At 48.3% G+C, this 25225-nt stretch overlaps 1 protein-coding gene across 1 annotated transcript; it reads right to left on the reverse strand.

The window, feature by feature from the left end:
* Window positions 1-4419: 4419 nt before the first annotated feature.
* Window positions 4420-22914, reverse strand: RILPL2 (Rab interacting lysosomal protein like 2). Its single transcript, XM_032311531.1, has 4 exons — window positions 22287-22914; window positions 14846-14997; window positions 9188-9301; window positions 4420-4965 (listed from the first exon to the last, which is right to left on the reverse strand). The coding sequence occupies exons 1-4, from the start codon at window positions 22614-22616 to the stop codon at window positions 4935-4937; spliced, it is 627 nt and encodes a 208-aa protein (XP_032167422.1). The 5' UTR covers window positions 22617-22914; the 3' UTR covers window positions 4420-4934.
* Between the last annotated feature and the right edge of the window lie 2311 nt (window positions 22915-25225).

Genomic DNA, 25225 nt, shown 5'->3' on the forward strand with positions numbered 1-25225 from the left:
AAATTATTTGTCATCATAAAAATGAAACAAAAATTAAAATATTTATTGCCAGGCAAGGCCACCTGTGTGTCTTTCTATTTTTTACATGGTGGAGACAGAGGGTTGGATTTTCAGCCTTCTTTTACAAAAGGGTTACACAGTAGGGGCACCCAGCTGGCTCAGTTGGTAGAGCATACAACTCTTGATCTGGGGGTTGTAGGGTCAAGCCCTATGTTGGGTGCAGAGGTTACTTAAAATCTTTAAAAAGAAAAGGGTGGGGTGAATGCCCTCCTAGGAGAACATTCTGTTATTGGTACAATGGGGGTCATAGGTGCCAGCGATGATTAAAAGCCAACGCATGTTGAAAACACCCTTAGAACAACGCCTGGCATCATCGTGTGTGCCTGTCTTGAGTGGGAAGTGCCTCCTACCAGTCCACATCTCTCCCCACCACGTGCCCCACCAGCCACTGCACTCGAGGCGGATGGGGACAGTGGGTAGAGTCCTTGGCTGACAAGTGGAAGATCTGATGCCAGCAGCAGCTGCATCTGCCAGCCTGTCACCTTGCACAAATCCCTTTCCTTTTCCAGAGCTCAACCACGTGGGAACAGCCTCTGCCCAACTGACATGCAGGGGTGTCCTAAGGATTCAGCCGTCACGGATGACTCCGTCTTCACCTTGGAAGGAATAGGGTGGTCTGGTGGCCTAGTGCACTTGGCCCTGGGACAGCCAGCTGTGTGACGCTGGGCAGGTGACGGCTCTGTGCGTGTCACTTCCCTCGGCAACATGGAGCAGAGCTGGTGCACGCATGTGGGGGAATGCGTTACAGGAGTTAGTAAGGGAAAAGCATGTGGAGCATGCCCTCAGGCATCATGTTTGCTGTTAAGATTGAAACTTGGCTTTGCTTCAGGACGCCTGGGTGGCTCAGTTGGTTAAGTGTCTGACTTGTGATTTCGGCTCAGGTCATGGATCTGAGGGTCCAGGGTTCGAGCCCCGCATTGGGCTCCCTGCTCAGTGGAAAGTCTGTTTCTCCCTCTATTCCTCCCCCTGCCCCCACTTGTGCTCTCTCCCAAATAAATAAATAAAATCTTTAAAAAAAAGAAAGAAAGGAAGGAAGAAACTTTGCCTGGGACTGATCGCAAAGAGCCTCCGAACTCTGACACTTAGCGGCTGTATTTACTTACTCCTTTTTTTTTAATATTTGATTTATTTATTTGATAAAGATCACAAGTAGCAGAGAGGCAGGAACAGAGAGAGGAGGAAGCAGGCTCCCTGCTGAGCAGAGAGCCCGATGTGGGGCTCAATCCCAGGACCCTGGGATCACGACCTGAGCCAAAGCCAGAGGCTTAACCCACTGAGCCACCCAGGCGCCCATTTATTGTCCTTCTTTAAAAGTCAGTTTCTCCCTGGATACACAGGAGAGACTGTTTTAACTTGACATTTCTTTCGGAGTACGGTTTTCTGGCCTTATCTAGCTCCACGAGGGAGAAAGAGGCAGCTGAACGTTTGTACAGGGGGATCCCCCAGGTCCGGGAGGGCAGGTGTTATGTATAAATGCCTTACGGACAGCAACACACAATGATCTGTCTCCTTCCAGACTTTCTGGCTGTCCTACAGCCCGGAGACAAGGAGATGGAAACCAAAGCAAGACTGGCTCAGGGATAGGGAAGTGGGCTGCCGTCGCTGGGGCTGTAGGATGTAAGGCTAGTGCCTCGGGGATGGACTTTCCATGTCATTCCCAGGAGCTGAATCTGTTCTGCACTCCTGTAAGGGACACAGCACTCCGCCCCACCGCCCACACTCACACTCATTCTGTTCTGTGGTCTTGCAGCCCCTGTGGGCGGTCTGCCCAGCCTCTGCGTGGGGGTTCTGAAGGCAGGACCCATAGATCTGTTTTCCCAGCTGGCTCTCACATCCAAGGCACAGACACCTTTCTCCTGCCTCCCCCCTGTGAAAAGGGGCACCATGATCTGGGGTCAGAAATCAGAAGCCCCTGATCGAAGGCTCTGGACTGGCCTCTGCAGGGCCTGTGTTTCTCGGGAGGCAGAGAAGGGGAAGCTCGGGCTATGGAGTTCACCTCTGGGTTTGGGTCCAACTTCTACCCCTTCGGAGCTTGGACCCTGGACGAATCTCTCAGTCCCACTGTGCTGTCACCTTGGGTGTCCACGGAATGACGACAACCACCCCACAGAGGTACGGCAAGGCCGTAAGCAAAAGGTCCTCCAAGTGTTGCAGGCGAGACATGTATTCATTAACATCAATGCTTTTTGGAGAAGAGGGACAGGTTGGATGTTGTAGATAGGAACCCAGGTCTTAGAATCAGCCCCGCCTGTGCGTCTGGGGCAGCCACTTCCTAGTTCCGTGACCTCATGCACTTTCATCTCTCTGAGTTTCACTTTCTGAATCTGTACACCAGTGGGTGAGTGCCGGTCCCCACCTCCCCGAGCTGTTCCACACAGCCGGTGGAACATTCAGGAAGCCAGGGCCAGTCACTAGCACGACCAGCTCACACGACATCTTCAGCAGGTCTCTTTGTTTCTTTGCAAAGTGCAGCCATCCGTTCTCTCCAGACTATTTTGCTGAATCCTAAATGCATTCCCCCCCCAACACTTTAATATCTTTGAAGTCAGGACGAGCCTTAAAATCCATAGCATCTTAATTTTATAATTTGTCCCCTTTTCCTCACCCCATTTGTTGAAAAGACTGTCTTTTTGCCATTGTATATTTTTGCCTCCTTCATCATAGATTGACGGACCATGTAAGTATGAGTTTATTTCTGGGCTCTCTTCTGTTCTGTTGATCTGTGCTGGTACCAGACTGTTCTGATCACTGTAGCTTGGTGGTCTATCTTGAAACCTAGGATTGTGATACCTCCAGCTTTGTTCTTCTTTCTCAAGATGGTCTGGTTATTTGGCAGGGGGAGGCTTGGGTGGTGCAGTCAGTTGAGCATCTGAATCTTGGTTTCAGCTCAGGTTGTGATCACCAGGTTGTGGGATCAAGCCCCGTGTCAAGGTCTACCTGGGTGCAGAGTCTGCTTAAGATTCTCTCTCTCCCTCTCCCTTTGCCCCTCCCCACATGGTTGCTCTTTCTCTCTCCCTCTCTAAAATCAATCAATCTTTAAACAAAAGATGCTTTGGGGGGCACCTGGGTGGCTCAGTGGGTTATAGCCTCTGCCTTCGGCTCAGGTTGTGATCGCGGGACCTGGGATTGAGCCCCACATTGGGCTCTCTGCTCAGCAAGAAGCCTGCTTCCTCCTCTCTCTCTGCCTGCCTCTTGTGATTTACTTGTGACTACTTGTGATCTCTATCAAATAAGTAAATAAAAAATCTTTTTTTTTTTTTTAAAGATTTTATTTATTTATTTGACAGACAAAGATCACAAGTAGGCAGAGAGGCAGGCAGAGAGAGAGGAGGAAGCAGGCTCCCTGCTGAGCAGAGAGCCTGATGCGGGGCTTGATCCCAGGATGCTAGGATCATGACCTGAGCCGAAAGCAGAGGCTTTAACCCACTGAGCCACCCAGGCGCCCCGTAAATAAAAAATCTTAAAAAAAAAAAGATGCTTTGGTTAGTTGGGAACTTTCGTAAAAAAAAATAATAATAAAAATAATAATAGTAATAATAGGGGTACCTGGGTGGTTCAGTCGGTTAAGCACCTGACTGTTGATTTCGGCTCAGCTCATGATCTCAGGATGTGGGATCGAGCCCCACATTTGGGCTCCATCCTCAGTGCGGAGTCTGCTTGGGATTCTCTCCCTCCCCCTCTGCCCCTCCCCTTGCTCGTCCTTTCTTTCTCAAATACATAAATAAATCTTTAAAAAATAATAAATAAGGGATGCCTGGATGGCTCTGTCAGTGAAACGTCTGCTTTCAGCTCAGGTCATGATCCCAGGGTCCTGGGATCAAGCCCCGCTTCGGGCTCTTTGGTCAGTGGGGATTCTGCTTCTCCATCTGCCTGCCCCTTCCCCTGCTTGTGCTTTCATTGTCTCCCTCCCTGTCAAATAGATAAAACCTTTTTTTTTTTTTTAAGATTTTATTTATTTATTTGACAAACAGAGATCACAAGTAGGCAGAGAGGCAGGCACAGAGAGAGGGGGAGGCAGGCTCCCTGCCGAGCAGAGAGCCCGATGCAGGGCTTGATCCCAGGACCCTGGGATCATGATCTGAGCCGAAGGCAGAGGCTTTAGCCCACTGAGCCACCCAGGCGCCCCAAATAAATAAAATCTTTAAAAATAATAATAATAATTTGCAGCTTTTTTTCCCCCTCTCATAGCAACCCAAAATCCTGGTGCATCACACAGAATCACTGAAATAAATATACACCAGCATATAAATGTGCAAAATACACACACCCAGTTCACAGATTTGGAAACCGAGACTCTTAAAGGTTAAAGCGCCTTATACAAGGTCACATAACTCCAGACACCACTCTAAAACACTCAGAGAAAGTATAAAAGTCATTTCACTTTAATACAAAAGTCATGTAAAGAAATGTTAGCAAAATCGAATGTTCACTAAGTATCCGTGAAATCATCCCTGGAATGTTGATACCATTTTTCCCGGATTCTCTCCTCCTCATTCCCTTTGGGCTCAGGAAATTTGCTGCTGCTAAAGACCCAGGTCATCTGTGAGACCAGACAAGCAGAACGCACATCTGCACGCCAGAGGCCTCTCCCAGCAGCGGGCGTGCAGCAGGACGTGGGCCTCGTTTTGCTTTCCTTCTGCTGTCTTGATTTCTTTGTGCCGCTTCCCCGGCCCTAGCCAAGCCTTCAGGGGTGTCCAGCTCTGCGGCCTGGGGAAAAATGATCACGAGAGAGCCTCACCTCCTGCCTCCTTGGTGACTTTCAGAGAAAACAGGTGAGCGAGTGCAGTGAGTCTGCGTGGCGCTGAGAGAGGAGTTTGGAAGTCTTGGCACCTCGCCTTCTTGAGTCCAAGAACCTCACAATCGTGCCGTTAGGTCTACATCTGCTTCCCGGATCGGAAGGAGAACCTGGGTGTAGAGAGAGAAGGGTATAGACAGAAGGAAGCAGGGAGCTCAGAACCCTGCAGAATCGGAAACAGGCTCTTGCGGGCCACTGACTCAAACACTTGCTCAGGGCTTAGGGACGGGGCAGGCACTGTTCTGGGGGTTTCCATCTACCAGCTCATTTCACACTCATAACTCCTCAATGAAGTCAGTGCCCTCAATATCCCTATTTTATAGATTAGCAAACTGAGGTCTTTCAAGGTTCAGTAACAGGCCCGGGGTCACACAGTAAGTTGCGGAACCAGGAGTTGAACCCAGAGTCTACTTATGCACGGGGCTATGAGGATAAATGGTGTCTGAGCTTTTTTTCCCCTTAATTTCAGGAGGTTTTATTGTGGAGGAAGCATTCATGTTACCTACAATTATAAAACAGATCGTCGTAGCGAATAAAGATCGGCATATAAATTCATGGAGAAAACCTAGATATCCCCTGAGACCTGATTACCAAACGTTCAGTGTTTCTCCCTGTCCTATGCAAAGTTTTGGAAAGGAAGAAATCTCTCTGGGGTTGATCACAAAGTTCAATCTGCAGCTGTGAGAAAGACCCAGCGCTGGCTGGAGGGTTGGAAAGCCAGTGATGGGGAAAGGGGCTGGTGCTTCTTGCCGGAGGCAAAGCCCCCGAGCACCCAGCGAGGTTAGCAGCTCTGCCCACAATGGCTGGGGCGGGCCCTGGACTAGTGCTGGGATCCAGGCCTCAGGGCTCAGCCGTCCTCCCCTCAGCCTGTACATAACCCCCCCACCCGCCTGTTCCCTGTCTCAGGAAGTGACATCACCCCCGCCTCGTCATTCATGCCAGGACCCCGGGAGTTGTTCTCAGCTCCTCCCCCCATCTGCTATATGTTAGTCATCCTGCCCCAAATATGTTCCTAATCCCGACACTCCTCATCTCCTGCACTGCCACCCCCCAGTCCAAGTCACCACGATGAGTACTACGGCCCTCCTGCCGGCCCCTGCAATCCACTCAGACGGCAGACAGAATGACCTTGTCGCTCTACAGAGCTGACTAAGACATTTCTCACCTCACACCCCTCTGTGGCTCCCCACTGCCCTCAGGATAAAGCCCAAAACCCTTCTTAGCACGACCTACTTCCTCAGAAAGCCATTCATTCATTCTATTTTAGCTATTCATTCATTCATTCAATTAATGAGCTCGTCTGCCCATGAAATTGTGGCCTCATGCTCATCAGACACATGACCTCAGGCTAGCATGTGCACAGAACAAACAGCTTATTTTTGCTGTATCAGGCTCAGACTCTAAGGGGCCCTAAGGGGGTGGGGGCGGTGTACTGATGCCCCGGCTCTCTCCCCACCAGGCCTGGTCTTACTGGTTGCTGTGTCCCGCTGCTGACCACCCCCTCCCCTTTCCCTCCTAGGTCCCGCACTCCCGTTGCCATGCTGGGCTGCTTCTCTATCCCTTGCTGGTTCCCTTAACCCTGCTCACATCTGTAAGATGTCCCTTCTTTAAAGCTTTTCAGTCACTCCCTTTAAGCGTGCTATTTGTTTCTTGCCAGGACTCTGGCAAGAGTCCCTCCCACAACCCCCATCGCTCATCTACATTAAGTGCCTGGCCCCCACAGGCATTTTTTTTTTTTAAGATTTTATTCATTTATTTGAGAGAGAAAGAGCATGAGAGGAAAGCGGTCAATGGAAATAGCAGACTCCCTGCCGAGCAACGAGCCCGCCACGGGATTCGATTCTGGGACTCCAAGATCATGACCTGAGCTGAAGGCAGCCGCTTAACCAGCTGAGCCACCCAGGCGCCCCTCCCATAGGCATTTTTTTTTTTTTAAGATTTTATTTATTTATTTGACAGACAGAGATCACAAGTAGGCAGAGAGGCAGGCAGAGAGAGAGAGAAGGAAGCAGGCTCCCTGCTGAGCAGAGAGCCCGATGTGGGACTCGATCCCGGGACCCCGAGATCATGACCTGAGCCGAAGGCAGCGGCTTAACCCACTGAGCCACCCAGGCGCCCCTCCCAAAGGCATTTTTAAAAAATATTTTATTTATTTATTTGACAGAGAGAACAAGCAGGGGGAGCGGCAGGCAGAGGGAGAGGGAGAAGCAGGGCTCCGCTCAGTCTCAGGATGCTGGGATCCTCAGCTGAAGGCAGGCACTTAACCACTGAGGCACCCAGCACCCACCCCCACCCGTCCCACCCCCCAGGCATTTGAGGTCCCTGACCGAAGCTGCTTCTCAGTTCTGTCCGAGGAGTCAGGGGCTGGCACTTGTCACCAGGACAGACATTCCCAAAGCGGCCAAGGCAAATGGGCTGTTTGCTTCATGGAGCAAGAGAGAAAGGTGTGCCTCATTGTACCGACGCTTGTCGGCTGAGAAGGCGCCGCTCAAAGTGTAATCCAAGGGTTCTCCACATCAGAGTTACCCGGGGAATTTATCAGAAATCCAGATTTCTGGGCTTCATCCTGGATTTGACTTCTGAGAATCTGAATTTTATTTTATCTTATTTTTTTTTTTTTTTAAGATTTTGTTTATTTATTTGACAGAGAAAGAGATCACAAGTAGGCAGGGGTTGGGGGGAAGCAGGCTCCCTTCCAAGCAGAGAGCCTGATGCGGGGCTCAAGCCCAGGACCCTGAGGTCATGACCTGAGCCGAAGGCAGAGGCTTAACCCACTGAGCCACCCAGGTGCCCAAGAATCTGAATTTTATTTTTATTTTAATTTCATTTTAAGATTTTATTTATTTATTTGACAGACAGAGATCACAAGTAGGCAGAGAGGCAGGCTAGGGTGGGGAGCAGTCTCCCCACGGAAGAGAAAGCCCGATGTGGGGCTTGATCCCAGGGTCCTGGGCTGAGCTGAAGACAGAGGCTTTAACCACTGAGACACCTAGGTGCCCCGAGAATCTGAATTTTAAACAAGACCCACATTCTGAGCACCTGGGTGGCTCAGTGGGTTAAAGCCTCTGCCTTCAGCTCAGGTGAAGATCCCAGGGTCCTGGGATCGAGCCCCACATCGGGCTTTCTGCTCCGTGGGGAGCCTGCTTCCTCCTCTCTCTCTCTGTGCCTGCCTCTCTGCCTACTTGTGATCTCTGTCTGTCAGATAAATAAAAAAATTAAAAAAAAAAAAAAAAAGACCCCACATTCTATGGTTTGAGCCTTAGCACCCGAAGAAATGAGGGATTAACAAGGGAGCACAAACACAAAAGACGTATTCAAAATCACATTATGTGTCCCAACGATGGGAGACACAGGGTCCCCTAAAGTTGGAAGTAAGAGCGGGTCAGTCCCTTAGTCAATTAAGGTTCTGCCTTCAGCAGGAGTCATGATCCCGGAGTCCTGGGATCAAGCCCCTCATTGGGCTACCCGCATAGCCTCCTCTCTCTCCCTCTGCCCTTCCCCCCACTTGTGCTGTTTCTCTCTCTTTCAAATAAATAAAATCTTTAAAAAAATAAAAGTTGGAGGTAAGAGAGGTAATGAATCAGCACCCCTGCCCCCTTATTTTTTTTAAGATTTTATTTATTTATTTATTTATTTGTCAGAGAGAGAGAGGGGGAGAGAGCGAGCACAGGCAGACAGAGTGGCAGGCAGAGGCAGAGGGAGAAGCAGGCTCCCTGCAGAGCAAGGAGCCCGATGTGGGACTCGATCCCAGGACGCTGGGATCATGACCTGAGCCAAAGGCAGCTGCTTAACCAACTGAGCCACCCAGGCGTCCCACCCCTGCCCCTTTTTTTAAGTAATCTCTACACTCAACATGGGTCTCTAACTCATGACCCCGAGATCAAGAGTCACGTGTTCCTCCAACTGAGCCAAGACCCCATGAATCCTCCTTAAACTCTAATAATTCTTGTTGTTTTGTAGTATTATTCTATCCCAGGGAGGCAGTATTGTAGAATCTGGACTTCTCGGGTTCAAATCCTGACTTTACTCTTTACCATCTGGGTAACCTCCGGCAAATTACTTTGCCCCCTAGTATCTTTTTCTCCACCTGTAGAATGGAGATGTGGCCGCTCCTACGTCCCAGGGGCACCGTGAAGAGTCTATGAATTAGTATAGGTCAAGTGCTTAGACGACTGCCTCACAGATCTCACCAAAGTCCATCCCCGAATTTTCCTATCAGCCGTAGCACCACCAACCAGGACGTCCCCACCCGGGGTCGCTGGCCAGCCTCCTCGGGCCTCCACTCCTTCCCTCGGCAGTGATTTGGTGGCAATGGAGCAGCAAGTAACTCACAGCTTCCTTATGATTGTCTTCTCCTCCTTGTTACTGCTGGCCTTGCTGGTCCTGGAGACAAGGGCGTCTTTTTCTCTTCTTCCTCCAGGGCCTTCTCTTGGTGGAATCAGACCACTGGGGAAAAGGGGACAAATAAAAGGACTGTTTTATTGCAGACCTGTCTGAGCAGCTCTGAAAGTAAAGGGCCTTAATAATAATAATAATAATAATAATTATAGTAGTATCATTGAAAGTTAGAATCAGAGAGATCCTGCTTCTTCCCATGTTGATACCTCTTCTTTCTTTCTTTCTCTTGTCTAAATGCTTTGGCTAGTACTTCAAGCTTCTCCACTTTCTAGGAATTTGGTCACGTATCAATTCTCTACCTTAAGCCTTGGTTTTTCTCATCAATAAAATGAGGATACTAAGAGGGACCTCCGGATGGCTCAGTCCGTTAAGGGTCTGCCTTCAGCTCAGGGCCCTGGGATCGAGCCTCACATCAGGCTCCTTGCTTGGTGGGGAGCCTGCTTCTCCTTCTGCCTGCTGCTTCCCCTGGTTGTGCATGCTCTCTCTCTCTCTCTCTCTCTCTGACAAATAAATAAATAAATAAAATCTTTAAAGGAAATTAGGACAATAAGAGTAACTGCCTCCCAGGATCGAGTAATTAAGTGAGATAATACGTAGCACCTGACATTAGAGCAGTGAACAAAACAGATGAAATTATCTCCTATCATGCAAATTTATGTTTTTCCATTGGGGAAAGAAGCAGTCAATAAACAGATAAGTTGGGGCGTCAGGGTGGCTCAGTCGGTTAAGCATCTGCCTTTAGCTCAGGTCATGATCTTGGGGTCCTGGGATCGAGCACCACCTTGGGCTCCTGGCTGAGCAAGGAGTTTGCTTTTGCCTCTCCCTCTGCCCCTCCCCTTCCACTTGTGCTCTCTCTCTCTCAAATAAATAAATAAGATCTTTTAAAAATTAAACAGGGACGCCTGGGTGGCTCAGTTGGTTAAGCAGCTACCTTTGGCTCAGGTCATGATCCCAGCGTCCTGGGATCGAGTCCCACATCGGGCTCCTTGCTCAGCAGGGAGCCTGCTTCTCCCTCTGCCTCTGCCTGCCATTCTGTCTGCCTGTGCTCGCTCTCCCCCACCCCCATAAATAAATAAAATCTTTAAAAAATATATTAAAAATTAAATAAATTAATTAAGTAAAATAAAAGCTATAGTAAGTCAGATGGTAATAAGAGTTAAATTTGTATTGATTGATAAGCTACTGAGGTCAGCTGACTTAAAGACGACCAGAGCATTCCTCCGGACTTGACGTGCAGAAGCTGGAAGAAAGCTGTTCTCTCTTATCTGTCCAGCTGGGACTGCCAGCAGCCACGTTTCCTAAGATTCCCGTAAGGTGTGTCTATAGCACAAGACAATGAGGCCAACGCCGAGAAGCAAGGAGGAAAGAAAGAAGACCAAGCTGCAGGTTTTTTTCTTTATTTCTGCAAGCAGTCGCATGATCCCTCCCAGCTATGTGGGTTAATAAATTCCCTTTTGTACTTGAGCTAGTTTGAATTGGATTTCTGTCACTTGCCACCAAAAGAAGGCTGACCACAGCGCAATGTGGCAGTGTATGAAATACTTCATACATTGCTTATTAACTGCACTTAGGTCTCTTGCTGTGGCATCTGCTGGTTCGTTTATACCTGTGGTGTTTCCCCTTCTTACAGACCAGATCGGGTCTCCCAGAATTCATGTATTGAAGCCCCAAGCCCCAGTGTAATGTTATTTAGAGATGGGGCCTTTGGGAGACAATTAAGTTTGGATGAGGTCAGAGGTCAAGAGGGTGGGGGCCCCATGGTTGGATTAGAGCCCTTGTAAGAGGCATGTCTGAGGGCTTCCTCTCTTTGGTGTGTGCAAGAAGCCACAAAGAGGGGCGCCTGGGTGGCTCAGTGGGTTAAAACCTCTCTGCCTTCGGCTCAGTTCATGATCTCAGGGTCCTGGGATTGAGCCCTAGGTTCCCTGCTCACTGGGGAGCCTGCTTCCCTTCCTCTCTGTCTGCCTGCCTCTCTGCCTACTTGTGATCTCTGTCAAATAAATAAATAAAATCTAAAAAAAAAAAAGAGTTTGAGACAGCAGGCTTCATCCTTCTCTCTCCTTTGCAAAGAGGGAGCTCTTATTATTTAATATTATTATTTACAATTTATTATAGTATTAATGCATCATTAATTTATTATTAATAACCCCCCTTTTCTATTATCTGTTGTTACCTAAACCCTAAGCCACAGTGTTTTTAAACAATGAAGATCTATGACTTCCCATGGTGGCTCCATTTCTTATGGTTGGCTTGGTGGGTCTCCTGGGGGCTGGGCACAGCTGGGACCGTCTGCTGGGGCACCTCTGTTCTTTGTGTGACATCTCCATGGTACTACCTTGAGCTTGCTTACAGTACTGTGATCTCAAGCATTCCACGAAGACCAAAATGGAAGCTGCAACAGGCCTCCCCTAACCTCAGAAGCCAAACAGCATCGCTTCCACAACATGCCATCGCTCAAAGCAAGTCACCGGGCTGCCCAGACTCATGAAGAAAGGAAAGTAAGACTCTACCTCTTGAGGGGGTGGAAAAGGCTCACTGCAGAAGGCGCGCAGGGTGGGAAAGACTATGGCCATCTTCGGAAGCAGGCTACCACGTCCGCCCCAAGGAAAAACCACCACTGGTACGACCTTGGACCTCGGAACCGATGCAGTTGCTAGGAGACTACCTCAGCTAACAGGCTGGTTTTTCCAGAATACAGGACCCAAGTGAGTAAACAGAATCCTGCCATCGGCTGTCCTCTACCAGATGGGAAGTACACGGCTGCTGCTCTCCGGGAATTCAAAACTGGAAAGAAAGCACGTCGCTCTATTCGCTACCAAGCTGCTCAAACCCCAGTTCAGCTGATCCTGTCCTTAACTACCTGTGTCTGAAGCACTTATTCGAAGAGAGGAAGACAGGTCTTTCCATTAACGTGGTTCCAACCTCAGCAGAAGGAAGGCGATTAAATTCCTGTCGGCAGAACTCAGCCCTTTTGGATTTGGCTTGCTAGAATATTTTTACTGTACTGCTCCTCCTTCAAGGATCCTACATTGAATGGATCTGTTTATTTTTTCAATATTTTATTTATTTATTTGAGAGAGACAGAGAGAGAGCCTGAGTCCGGGGCGGGGGGAGGGCAGAGGGAGAGGGAGAAGCCAGCTTCCGGCTGAGCAGGGAGCCCGACCTGGGGCTCCTGAGATCACGACCTGAGCAAAGGCAGATGCTTCACTGACTGAGCCCCCCACAGGGTGCCCCTGAGTCAGCGTATTTCTTCCTTCTAAACTTTCAGAGTCCAAACATGGCATGATAACTAAATGCACAGGCTCTGATATCAGGCTGTCTGAGGTCACATCTCACCATTGCCACCATCAGCTCTGGGACTTCAAGCAGGTGACCTGACCTTCATGAACCATAGAACACCTTGGAGATGACATTACCTTAGCTCACCTTGCTGTGAGCACTAGCGGAATTGATGCTTGCAATACACCGGGCAGAGCGCCTGGCACGCGGGGTGCGTGGACAAACATTAGCTGGCCCCGAGTTTTTATTCTCCTGGGCTTTCCTTCTTCTGTCTCTAAGGGAATCTGCTTTGTTTAACTCAACAGTTTCCCGGAGTCATTCGACCACACAGCCCCCTTTCTTCTTCCTTCCTTCCGAGTCCCCTTTTGGAGAAGCACTTACACGAAAGGAAACATTTTGGGAAACGGTGCAAATGGATACAGCAAAGTGCAAACCCAATAGGTCAACAGCTTCCTATTTCCTCTCTTGCTGGTGCTACAACCTATTCCTTACACGTGTTGTTGTGATTTTTTTTTGTTTTTTTTAGGATTTTATTTTTAAGTACTCTCTACACCCAACACGGGGCTCCAACTCCTGACCCCCCCCACCCAAGAGCTGTGTGCTCCACCAACTAAGCCAGCCAGGTGCGTGTACTGTGATCTTTTTCAGCTTTATTTTTTTTAAGATTTTATTTATGTATTTGACAGACAGAGATCACAAGTAGGCAGAGAGGCAGGCAGAGAGAGAGGGCGAAGCAGGCATCCTGCTGAGCAGAGAGCCCGATGCGGGGCTCGATCCCAGGATCCTGAGATCATGACCTGAGCTGAAGGCAGGCGCTTAACTAAGGAGTCACCCAAGGGCCCCTCCCCCATTTTTTAAAAAAGTAGGCTCCACACCCAATGCGGGGGCTCGAATTCAGGACCCGGAGATCAAGACTTGCATGCTCTATCAACGGAGCCAGCCAGGTGCCCCTCACATTTGACCTTTTAAAACACTAAATTGGGGATGCCTGGGTGGCTCAGTTGGTTGGACGACTGCCTTCGGCTCAGGTCATGGTCCCGGAGTCCCGGGATCGAGTCCCGCATCGGACTCCCAGCTCCATGGGGAGTCTGCTTCTCTCTCTGACCTTCTCCTCGTTCATGCTCTCTCCCACTGTCTCTCTCTCAAATAAATAAATAAAATCTTTAAAAAAAAAAAAAAAACACTAAATTGGGGGCGCCTGGGTGGCCCAGTCGGTAGAGCTTCTGACTCGTAATCTCAGGGTAGTAAGTTCAAGCCCCACACTGGGCATGGAGCTTCATTAAAAAAAAAACAAAACAAAAAATAAACACAAATAAAGCAAGCAGTAAACCAGATCTTGTCATTTTCTTGATTAAAACTTTCCAGTGCCTCCTCACTACCCTTACAATAAAAGTAGAATCCTCCCCGGGGCTCACTAGGCACACCTCTCTCATTGTCTACCTGTGCTCCAGCTTCCGCCATGCTGGGTCTCTCAAAATGGAGATGGTGGTTCCCCGCTCAGGGTCTTAGGGCTTCTCACTCCTGTCTTGCCCTACCGATCTTTCCAAGGTCGGCTGCTTCTTGTCATTCGCCTCAGAGGGGTCTTCACTGACTACCCCATGTAAAACAGGCCCCTCTTAAAGCCTCTGCCTTCGGCTCCGGTCATGATCTCAGGGTCCTGGGATGGAGCCCCGCATCAGGCTCTCTGCTCAGCGGGGAGCCTGCTTCACCACCCCCTGCCTGCCTCTCTGCCTACTTGTGAGCTCTGTCAAATAAATAAATAAAATCTTTTAAAAAATAAAAATAAAAATAAAACAGGCCCCTCCTCCAGCCCCCAGCCCTTTGCTGCCATATGTCACCTTGTTTTTTTTGTTTTGTTTAGAGAAGGAGAGAGAGAAAGAGAGAGAAGGGGGAAGGGGCAGAAGGAGAGGGAGAGAGAGCATCTCAAGCAGGCTGCACCCCAGCAAGGAGTGTGACACAGGGCCCGCTCCCACAACCCCACGATGATGACCTGAGCCAAAATGAGATGATGACCGGACGCCCGACCGACTGCGCCCCCCAGGCGCCCCGTCACCTTGGTTTCCAGTCTTCAGAGCACTTACCACCACCACCCTGCATGTCCATCTCAGACTTGTCACTTGCCTATCCTCCCCCTAGACTAGCACGGACTGCCTCTGTTTCATTACTGCTATAGCCCGGGGCCAGGAACAGGGCCTGGCACCAAGCAGGTCTCCATAAACTGGCCACGTGAATGGAGGGACAAAGACAGAGTGTGTCAAGGAGCTGCGGGCAGAGCCAGCCCGGCGGTGCGGGGTGCCCGGGGCAGCCCAGCCCCACCTCTTGTAGCACTGCAGCTCCTCCTGCACCACCAGCAGCTGGGACTTGAGCTTGTTGCGCTCCTGGAGCACGTCCCGCAGCTCCTGGAGAGTGAAGCGGGGTCGGTTGGGGTCTGTCAGGTCAACCACCATTTTGTCCGGTCCCAGGTCTACCTGTAAGGAAAGATATTGACGAATGGTAAAGAAGCAAGAGCTCTAAGCACCATTTCCCAAAGAAAAGAACCAGGGCTCCTTGGGAGAATGGCCGATGCCAGGGCTGGACCAGGGAAACCGCGAGATGAACCTGGAATGTTCCCTGGTGTAAGGGATGGAGGCGTATCAGAACGACAGTCTGAAGGAGCTCCCACCGGCCAGACTGAGAACAAGCTGAGTATCAGAATGAATAATGACAATGACCCTTCGAATAAAAAGAGAATTCAGGAGTTCATACTTAAAATTCAAAAATTTAAATTAGTTAATTAATGGGAATGTGATGGTTAATTTTTTGTCTGCTTGGCTGGGCTAAGGACTGCCCAGCTAGCTGGTTAAACATGATTTCATGGTGTGTCTATGAAGATGTTTCTGGAAGACATGAGCATTTGGACCGATGCACTGAGAAGAGCAGATGGCCCTCCCTGCTGGGTGGGCGGGCATCATCCAATCCACTGAGGGCCTGACTAGAACAAAAGGAGGAATGAGGGTAAATTCTGGGCTCTGTCTGTTGATGTGGCACATCCTCCGTCCTGGGCCCTCAGACGTCGACACTCCTGGTCCTTGGGCTTTTGGTCCCAAACCGGGACTTACCCTGCTGGTCCCCCGCCCTAGTTAAGACTTCCTGGCTCTCTAGCTTGCAGACGGAAGGCTGTCTCAGCCTCCATACATGTACGAACCAAGGCCTCAAATATCTCTCCTCTTCATATGGATAGCTATATCCACTACTGGTTCTGTTTCTCTGGAGAACTCTGACTAAAACAGGGAAAGAAGAGGGAATCTATGCTTTACAGCAGAAGACGAATTAATGCGTGTAGAAGATGAGAGAGTGAGACAATCATCCTTTTGGGGTGCCTGGCTGGCTCAGTGCGTAGCTTGGAGTTGTGGGTTTAAGCCCCATGTTCAGTATAGGGATGACTTAAAAATAAAATCTTTACCAGAAAAAAAAACTAACATCGTTTTTTAACCAACTTTGTAATGATTGATTCAGGGAAAACTAATGAATGGATCTAAAAACTTTTGGGTGAAAGCCTGTCGGGGAACAGAATATTTTCCACAGTTTCGAAGTATTTTCCCACAAGTACTTATGAATTACAAAGAGGAATAAAAGCCCCTATATAGTGCAGAAATCTTGCAGACACCACATTAACCAAGGGCTACAAGTTGACATCACCAATAATGGCCAACGGAGACAAGTGCCTCCTGATAGTAAGGACTGTGACTCAGCATCGCTTCAGGGCTGTTCCTGCTAAACATGTATCACTTGGATCTACCCATGACACCTCAGAACAAACCCAAATCGAAGGACACTCTACCAACCAATCCATAATCTTCAAAAATGTCAAGGTCGTGGGGCGCCTGGGTGGCTCAATCGTTAAGCGTCTGTCTTTAGCTCGGGTCATGATCCCAGGATCCTGGGATCGAGCCCCACATCAGGCTCCCTGCTTAGTGGGAAGCCTGCTTCTTCCTCTCTCACTGCCCCCTGCTTGCATTCCTGCTCTCTCTCTCTCTCTGTCAAATAAATAAATAAAATCTTTAAAAAAAAAAAAAGTCAAGGTCGTAAAAAGACAAGGAAAAGCTGAGGAACTCTTCCTCAGGTGACTGAAGAGATGTGTCAACCAAAGGTACCGTGTAACCTGGGACTGGGTCTTGCCCCAGAAAAAGGATGCCGTAAAGGACATTATTGTGCATTTTGAATAGGGGTAATACATTAGGTCTTTGTATCCTGTCACTTTTTCCCTCTGAGTTTGGTCATTTACTTGCGGCTGTGCAATAGTATGTCTTGTGGGATACTCACTGAAGTATTCAGGGTAAAGGACTCTAATTTGTTGTTGTTGTTGTTTAAAGATTTTATTTATTTATTTGACAGAGAGAGAGAGAACACAAGCCGGGGAGTGGCAGGCAGAAGGAAAAACGGGCTCCCGGCCAGATGCGGGGCTCGATCTCAGGACCCTCAGATCATGACCTGAGCCAAAGGCAGACGCTCAACCAACTGAGCCACCCAGGTGCCCCGGACCCTAATCATTTACTAATCCTGCAAATTACATAATGTCTGCTCAGATCATTGAGGAAAACTAGTCGTGAAAATATAATATAGACACATACTGTTTCTGTATATGCATACATACATACCCATATATGCGTTTTGTGTGCGTATATATACACTTTGGTGTGTATCTTCTAAGATATACTACACACTACACACACACAAAACTGAAGACAACACCTGAATCCCGGTGAGAGGTGTAGAGGGGTTCATTGTGCTTTTCCTGCAACTCTCCCATGGGTTTGAAATGTTTTCTAACTAAAATTTAAGCAACTGTTTGAAAACAACCTACATGTCCACGAACAGTAGCCCAGTTAAGGAAAAACTAAGGCAGAAGCACACTGGAATGTTGTGCAGCTGACGGAGAGAACAAGGAACAATATAAAGAGATAGTAGTAATGGTGAGCACATTCCTGCTATCAGACTGACCGGGATCAGAGTGTTTGAACACTCCCGGGCACTGGCACTAATTGCGGGAGGTGTGGGACTCCTTGGCCTCTGTGAAGTGTAATTTAACATTACATTTTATCTGAATTTCAGATATTTCCTCAAGACAATCTCCCTCAGGAGCCAAATGGTTTCAGTGTAGTATGTGCTAAGAGTAAATGGTCGGAACATAAACATCTTTTGATGGGAGACTGGTTAAAGCAGAGAATCGTAACTTTCTTTTGTACCACGGACCCTTTTGGCAGCCTGGGAAAGCCCACGCGGCCCTCCTCCAAACAATGTGTTAAAATGTATAAAATGAAAGGCACAGAATTATAAGGAGACAAACTAAGAAGACATAACACTCATCAAAATCTTTTAAAAACAAATTCATGATTAATATACCTGCCTCTTGATTAAGTAAAGTGAGCTAGACGCAGGTCTGGTGAAATACTGAACAAAAATGAAACTTTGAGATGTGAACAACACCGTAATGGGACATGAAAATAACTGTGATTTCCATCGGTGATCATCACAGGCATTGCTAATATTAATGTAGTTTGTTGTCTCTATTCACAAGTGGAGAATGTGACACATTTCAGCTGGAAGTTAATGAAAATGAAAATATAATTTTTTCCCATGCAAGGGCATGGACCTCTTGGATTAGAATCAATGATTCCTTTGGGCATCCAAGAACTTCAGCTTAAGAACGCTCAGCGGAACAATTGATAATACCATCCAATGGAAGTTTTCCTCATTAAAAGACGAGGAAGCTCTCTCTGTCCTGCTTTAATTCACCTTTCATGGTATGTTAAGGCAGAAATGGGTATATGTTATCATACCATTTGTGTAAAAAGTGGAGACATATGTTCATATCTGCTTCTGTTTCCATGAAGTATCTCTGGAAGGATACATAAGAAACTGATCATTTACATTTTTTCCAGGGAGGGCGAGTGGGCAGCTGGGGATGGAAAGAAGTGCGGAGGTCAATTTTTCAAGGCAAATGCTTTTGCACCTTTTGAATTTGAAACTTAAATTTTTTTTTAAAAAAAGAGGGGCACCTGGGTGGCTCAGTCGGTTGGGCATCTGCCTTCGGCTCCGGTCATGATCCCGGGGTCCTGGGATGGAGCCCTGCATTGGGCTCCCTGCTCAGTGGGGAGTCTGCTTCTCCCTCTCCCTCTGCCCCTTCCCCTGACTCATGCTGTCTCTCTCTCCCTCTCTCTCTCTCAAATAAATACATTTAAAAATCTTTAATTTTTTTTTTTTTTTTAAAGGAAGGAAGGGGACGCCTGAGTGGCTCAAGTCAGTTGGGCATCCAACTCTTGTTTTTGGTTCAGGTCATGATCTCAGGGGTCATAAGACGGAGCCCCGGTTGGGCTACCTGGTCAGCGTGGAGTCTGCTTGGGATTCTCTCTCTCCCTCTGCCCCTCTGCCTACTCATGACCCCTCTTTCTCTCTCAAAATAGATAAATAAATAAAATCTTAAAAAAGAAAGGAAACAAAACTACTTCACACCCATTCGAGTGGCTACTGTAAACAGACAAAACGGACAAAAAGAAAGTGGCTACTGTAAACAGACAAAACGGACAAAACAATAGAATGAATGGTGGTAGGGAGGTAGGAAAGTTGGAATTCTTGGGTACTGCTGGCGGGGATGTAAAATGGTACACTTACTATGGAGAACCACACGGCAGAGCCTTAACAGATTAAAAATAGAATTATCCTAGGATCCAGCAATTCCACTTCTAACTATACACCCCAAAGCATTGAAAGCAGGGACTTGAAGAGATCTGTATACACCCATTTTTTTTTTTTTTAAGACTTATTTATTTTTTTGGGAGAGAGAAAAAGAGCATGTGCATGCAAGCAGGGGGAGGGCCAGAGGGAGAGAGAGAGAGAATCCTCTAGCAGACTCTCTACTGAGTAGGGAGCCCAACTCAGGCCTGGATGCCAGAACCCAGGAATCGTGACTTGAGCCCGAGTCAAGAGTTGGACGCTGAACAGACTTGAGCCACCAGGGAACCCCAGTACACAGCCAAGTTCCTGGCCGCATGACTCACACTAGCCAAAAGGCGGAAGCAACCCAGGTGTCTATCGACAGGAGAATAGACAAACCAAAATCCACACAATGGAATACTATCCAGCCCCTAAAAGGAAGGAAATTCTGATACACACCCCAATGTGGATGAACCCTGAAGACATTATGTTAAATGAAATAAGCCAGTGACAGAAGAGCAAATACCATATAATTCTACTTATATGAAGCTCCTGGAAGAGGCAAGTTCACAGAGACAGAACATAGACGGGGGGTGGGGAATACCGAGCTGGTGTTTACTGGGGACAGGGTTTCGGTTTTGCAAAATGAAAAGAATTCGGGCACGAATGGAGAGGAATGGTTGCACAACCAGGTGAGTGTACTTAATAACACTTAAGTGTGCACTTAAAAACGGCTGGGGTGGCAAATTTTATGTGTACTTTACCGCAATTAAAAATAACTTAAAAATTTAAAAACCCTGAAAAAAACCAATAAGGTGTATTTTTACAAACTGCCTCGTGGTGCTAAACAAATTCATTCTCTCTGCTCCTTTCCCCACCCCTGTTCTTAACACTGTGGTTTGGGAGGAAAATACCATCTCACCGCAGGCTTATAAAGCCTGTCCGCTGTGCCCCACACAGGAAATGACCCAGGTCCAGAGCACGCGGTACACGGTCCGTGGTGCGGGTCCTTCTATATCCTCGTTCCTGGGCTTGGAGGTGGCTGGGATGAGCTCAGACCGTGAGCGGAGCCGTCCTGAGCAAGTCACTTGACTTCTCCTGAGTCTCAAAAGCCAGGCTATGCATCACAATGCTCAACTATCTCTTATGAGGGACAGTAAAGTAGAACTGTATACAAGCACAGTCGTCACGGGGACAAACGAACCTAGAATAACTACCAGGAAAGTGACCAGAAACCTTCACTCTTTTTTCCCTGCGAATGTCAGCAACCCTGTTGCTCTTGCCCTTTCTTGGCACGCTTCTCAGTTTGTGATCTTGTACTGCAGTTCTGGAGGCGGGGTACCTTACGTCTCCCATTAGAGCTCTGGGAGGGCAGAGTCCCTGTCTAATTTACCTCTGGCGCCCCAGGGTCCAGCACGGTGCAATCATTCATCAAATGTCATTCCAACAAACAAGGTCGAATGTCTGTATGCCATGTGCAGTGGTGAAGACTGGCATCTCAGAGTTCAAATCCTGCCTGTACCTTTTACTTGCAGTATTCCTCTGGTAAATTACTTAACTGTCCCATGCCTCCGTTTCTATAAAACGGGTATACTGACAGTAAGAGGACTAAATGAGATAGTCCACTTAGAAAAGCTTTTTTTTTTTTTTTAAGTATGACTGGAGAGAGATTAGGAATTCATATTGATTTAATCAATTGTAACAAGAATCTAAAATAGAATAGGCAATGGGGCGCCTAGGTGGCTGAGTGGGTTAAAGCCTCTGCCTTCGGCTCAGGTCATGATCCCAGGGTTCTGGGATCGAGCCCCACATCGGGCTCTCTGCTTGGCAGGGAGCCTGCTTCCTCCTCTCTCTCTGCCTGTCTCTCTGCCTGCTTGGGATCTCTGTCTGTTGAATAAACAAACAAAATCTAAAAATAAATAAATAAAATAGAATAGGCAAGTAAAGGGATGCCTGGGTGGCTCAGTCGGTTAAACGTCTGCTTTCAGCTCAGGTCATGATCCCAGGGTCCTGGGATGGAGTCCCAGGTCTGGCTCCCTGCTCAGCGGGAAGCCTGCTTCTCCCCCTGCCTGCTGCTCCCCCTGCTTGTGTGCTCATGCACACACACACTCTCTCTCTAACAAACAAATAAGTAAAACCTTAAAAAAAAAAAAAAAAGGAAGAGGCAAGTGTGATTGTGCATCATATTTAATAAGGGTGAGTTAAGATAAATTGTTTCTTAAAACTTTTGTTTCATCAATACTGGAAAGTGATATAACGGGTAAATTTGTCAAATGGAGACATAACACACATGCACTAACCTTGAGATTATCGTCTGATGATTTTTTAAAAAATATCTCTTCACTTCCTTGTTTTTTGTTTTTTTAATTAGGTATTTGCCAAAGCCAAGAGTCTTGCACTTAACGGACTGAGCCACCCAGGCGCTTCTTGATGATTTTTAACATAGGTACACACCCATGTAATCACACCCAGATAAGCTCCCTATGAACCCCCCCTCCCAACTGGGGCTACCATCAATCTGTCTTCTATAAGTCGAGATAATTTTGCCTGTTCTTGAATTTCGCATAAATATATAGTGTGCCTTTATGTGCCTGGATCCTGTGCCTTAGTGTAATGTCTGTGAGAGTCACTTGCACATGCTTGTGTGTGTTAGCAGTCTGGTCTTTTTCACTGCTGCATAGTACTCCACTGTGGGATCACACTATTTTAAAATCCATTCTTCGGTGGCACTGGTTCTAGTTTGGCAAAATTCTGAATAAAGGTGCTCAGAACATTCTTACGGCCATCTTTTGGTGGTACTGCTGAATCAACAACTCCTGGGGCCAGAGCCCAGAAATCTGTGCTTTAACCAACACTCCTGGTGGGTTCGGGGCAGAGAGCCTCGGCGCTAGGTCAAGTCAAAAAGGCCTGAAGCCCCTGATGCAGAGCAAACTCAGCACAGGGCCCAGCACCTAGCAAGCGCTTGATGAATGTAACTGTGAGAATGTTTCTCATCTGAGGACTGGATGCTTCCCTCCCACGCAGCCCCGGCTGCTCCCGCAGGGCCCTATCTGCCTGCACTCACCTCCCGGCCGGCCGCCGAGCCCTCTGTCCGCAGCCCCTCCACCTCCTTCCTGAGGTTGTCCCTCTCCATCCTCAGCTCCTCCACCGTCAGGTTACCCTCATTCACCAGCGTCTCTAGCATCTCCAGGACACGGACGATCTTGAACTGCAGCTGCGTCACCCGGGGGTCGCTGCCCAGGGCCATCAGCTCGCGGCCCATCACGTAGGAGATGTCATACACGTCCTCGGCGGTCAGCTGGAAGGGGCTCTTGCCTAAAGCCCCCTCGGGCCCAGCCTCGTCCCCTTCCCCCTCCTCTTCTTCCTCCTCCTCTCGCAAAGGGGGCTCCTCCATGGCCACCCAGACCCCCGCGGCCACAGGAGCTGCTTTCTCAGAAACCCCAAACTTCTAACTTCCTCCCAGCGCAGAAAACTTTCCGCCGGGCTGAGACCCTGCCTGCCCCGGGCTGGGGGATGGCCCAGGAGCGGCCAATCAGCGGCGCCGAGGGGTGGGCCCGGGGCAGAAAGGCCGCGCTCCCCGGCTTCCAGGCCCAGCCGCGGGGGGCACCGGCCCCGCTGAGGACATTGCAGGGGGGCGGCCCCCAGGATGTGGTTTGGGACACGAGAAGACAACGGAAAGGGAGGACAGCCGAGAAGAGGAACGGAGAGATTAAGGGGTGACCGCGATTGTCCCCGGGTGGGAGGTGTTGCCAACCGGGTGGGGGAGGGGCGGCCGCCTGAGCCCCGCCCTTGGTGACAGCCGCAGCCGCCGCCGCCGCCGCCGCTGCCGGGTTTCCACGGAGACGGGGGCGGAGTTTCCACCGCGAGGCTAGGGAAGAGGGTAAAAAGCGCACAACTTTTTCCTTTCTATGCTCAAGCTTTTGAGCCATAAAATTTGCATTCTACGTGGAGGAAGATCCGGGTCTCTGTTTGGGGGTATTTTCAGAAGCCTGCGGTGAAACAGAGGGCAGCTGTTCGTGTCTGCGCGTGGGAGTCAAGAGACCTGGGTCGCACCGAGCTCCCGGGCGCAGCGTCGCGGGGATCTGCGGCATCTGACTTTCAATAAAATGGAGAGTCCCTGGGCTGTGCGCTCTGCGGATTCCTGGGCTCCGCCCCGGACTCGGCGTGGCGGCCTTGGCAAAATTAACCCACAATTTCCTGCTCGGTGAATAACAGCTCCTCCGCGGTAACGTTGCTGGAGGACCGCATTCAGATAAGGTCATGAGACCAAGCGTGTGACGAAAGTACTAAGGAAGTGCTCAGAAAAATGTTAGCGGGTCGTTCTGTCCTCCAGCAAACACTCGACTTGTGTGTGGGGCACACGTGGCACGTGGGCTGGGCTGGAAGGAGAAAGAAACAAGACAAAAAACCACGCTCTGCTTTGAAAATTAGAAAGCATTCTGTGGATAGGGTATTAGTAAGACTATGGGCAGGGTGGATTACAAAACGAGTTATTTTAGGTTTGATGAGAAATTTGTAATAGTTACAGGCAGACACTTTAGCGATGGAGCTTGTCTTTTTTCCCAGGAGTATACTGCTGCTTTCTTTGCGGTAAAGGGACTCGAGTTTCTCTACACTGAGGTTCTAGCAGACCAATGTTGAGTGGCCAAGGAGGAAATGAACAAAAAGCAAAGCAAGCAAACAAAATAGACACTCTTTTCAGAGGGTACAATGTTCTAATGATCAAAACCAGGCTTCTGGGCAAGGAAGGGGTCAGTAACCCATAAATCACAATTGTAACTACACCCAGTGATTAAGTGAGATAAAATGTTGGGCTTGCCAGAAATATAATATGGCATATCCACACAGTGGAATATTACATTACCATAGAAAGGAATGAAGGAGGGACACCTGGGTAGCTCAGTCAGTTAAGGGTCTGCCTTCAGCTAGGGTCCTGGTCCCAGGTCCTGGGATCAAGACCAGCATCAGGCTCCCTGGCCCACAGGAGGCCTGGTGCTCCCTCTCCCTCTCCCCTTGCCTTACACCATATAGAAAAATTAACTCAAAATAAATCTAAAACATAAAGCTATAAAACTTTTAGAAGAAAACATAGGGGGAAAGCTTTATGTCACTGGATTTAGCAATGATTTCTTCAAAAGCACAGGCAACAAAGGAAAAAAATGGATAAACAGGACTACATCAACATTTAAAACTTGTACATCCAAGGGGCACCTGGGTGGCTCAGTGGGTTAAGCCTCTGCCTTCCGCTTGGGTCATGATCTCAGGGTCCTGGGACCAGGCTCTCTGCTTGGCGGGGAGTCTGCTTTACCTTTTCTCTCTCTCTCTGCCTGCTGCTCTGCTTACTTGTGATATCTCTCTCTCTCTCTCTGTGTCAAATAAATAAATAAATAAATAAAATTAAAAAAAAACACACAACTTTTAAAAACTTGTGCATCCAGAAACACAATTAGCAGAGTGAAAAGGCACCCCACAGAATGAGTGAATATATTTGCAAGTCATATGCAATAAGGGGTTAATAACCAGAATGAATATACATATATACATTAGGAGAGTTACATATGTATCTCCTACAATGCAATGATTAAAAAAAAAAAAACCTAAATAACTTGATTAAGAAATAGGCAAAGTAAAAATAGACCCAAAATCCTTAGGAAGATACTAGTAAACAGAATTTAGCACTACAGAAAAACTATATATCACGACTAAGTAAGGTTTATTCCAGGGATGCAAGGCTGGTTCAGAAAAGACAATCAGTGTAATCTTCCATATTAAGAGGCTAAAGATTCCACACACACGCAACTATTAAACAGGTCAAGGCTGCAGTATACAAGATCAATATACAAAAACCAATTGTGGCCTGCCTGGGTGGTTCAGTTGGTTAAGAGGCTGCCTTTGGCTCAGGTTGTGATCTTGCGGTCCTGGGATCGGGGTCCTGGGATCGAGCCCTGCATCAGAGTCCCTGCTCAATGGGGAGTCTGCTTCTCCCTCCGACCTTCCTCTCGT

The sequence above is a fragment of the Mustela erminea genome, chromosome 13 (genome assembly GCF_009829155.1).
Source record: "Mustela erminea isolate mMusErm1 chromosome 13, mMusErm1.Pri, whole genome shotgun sequence".
Taxonomy (NCBI): domain Eukaryota; kingdom Metazoa; phylum Chordata; class Mammalia; order Carnivora; family Mustelidae; genus Mustela; species Mustela erminea.

Bases quoted from the DNA above. Each gene is read 5' to 3' on its own strand.
- RILPL2 (XM_032311531.1), bottom strand. From the start codon at position 22,616: ATGGAGGAGCCCCCTTTGCGAGAGGAGGAGGAAGAAGAGGAGGGGGAA. The intron at 14,998-22,286 runs GTGAGTGCAGGC...CTTTCCTTACAG, and splicing joins GCTCGGCGGCCGGCCGGGAG to GTAGACCTGGGACCGGACAA. The intron at 4,966-9,187 runs GTGAGTTACTTG...CTCTACACCCAG, and splicing joins AAGACAATCATAAGGAAGCT to GTTCTCCTTCCGATCCGGGA.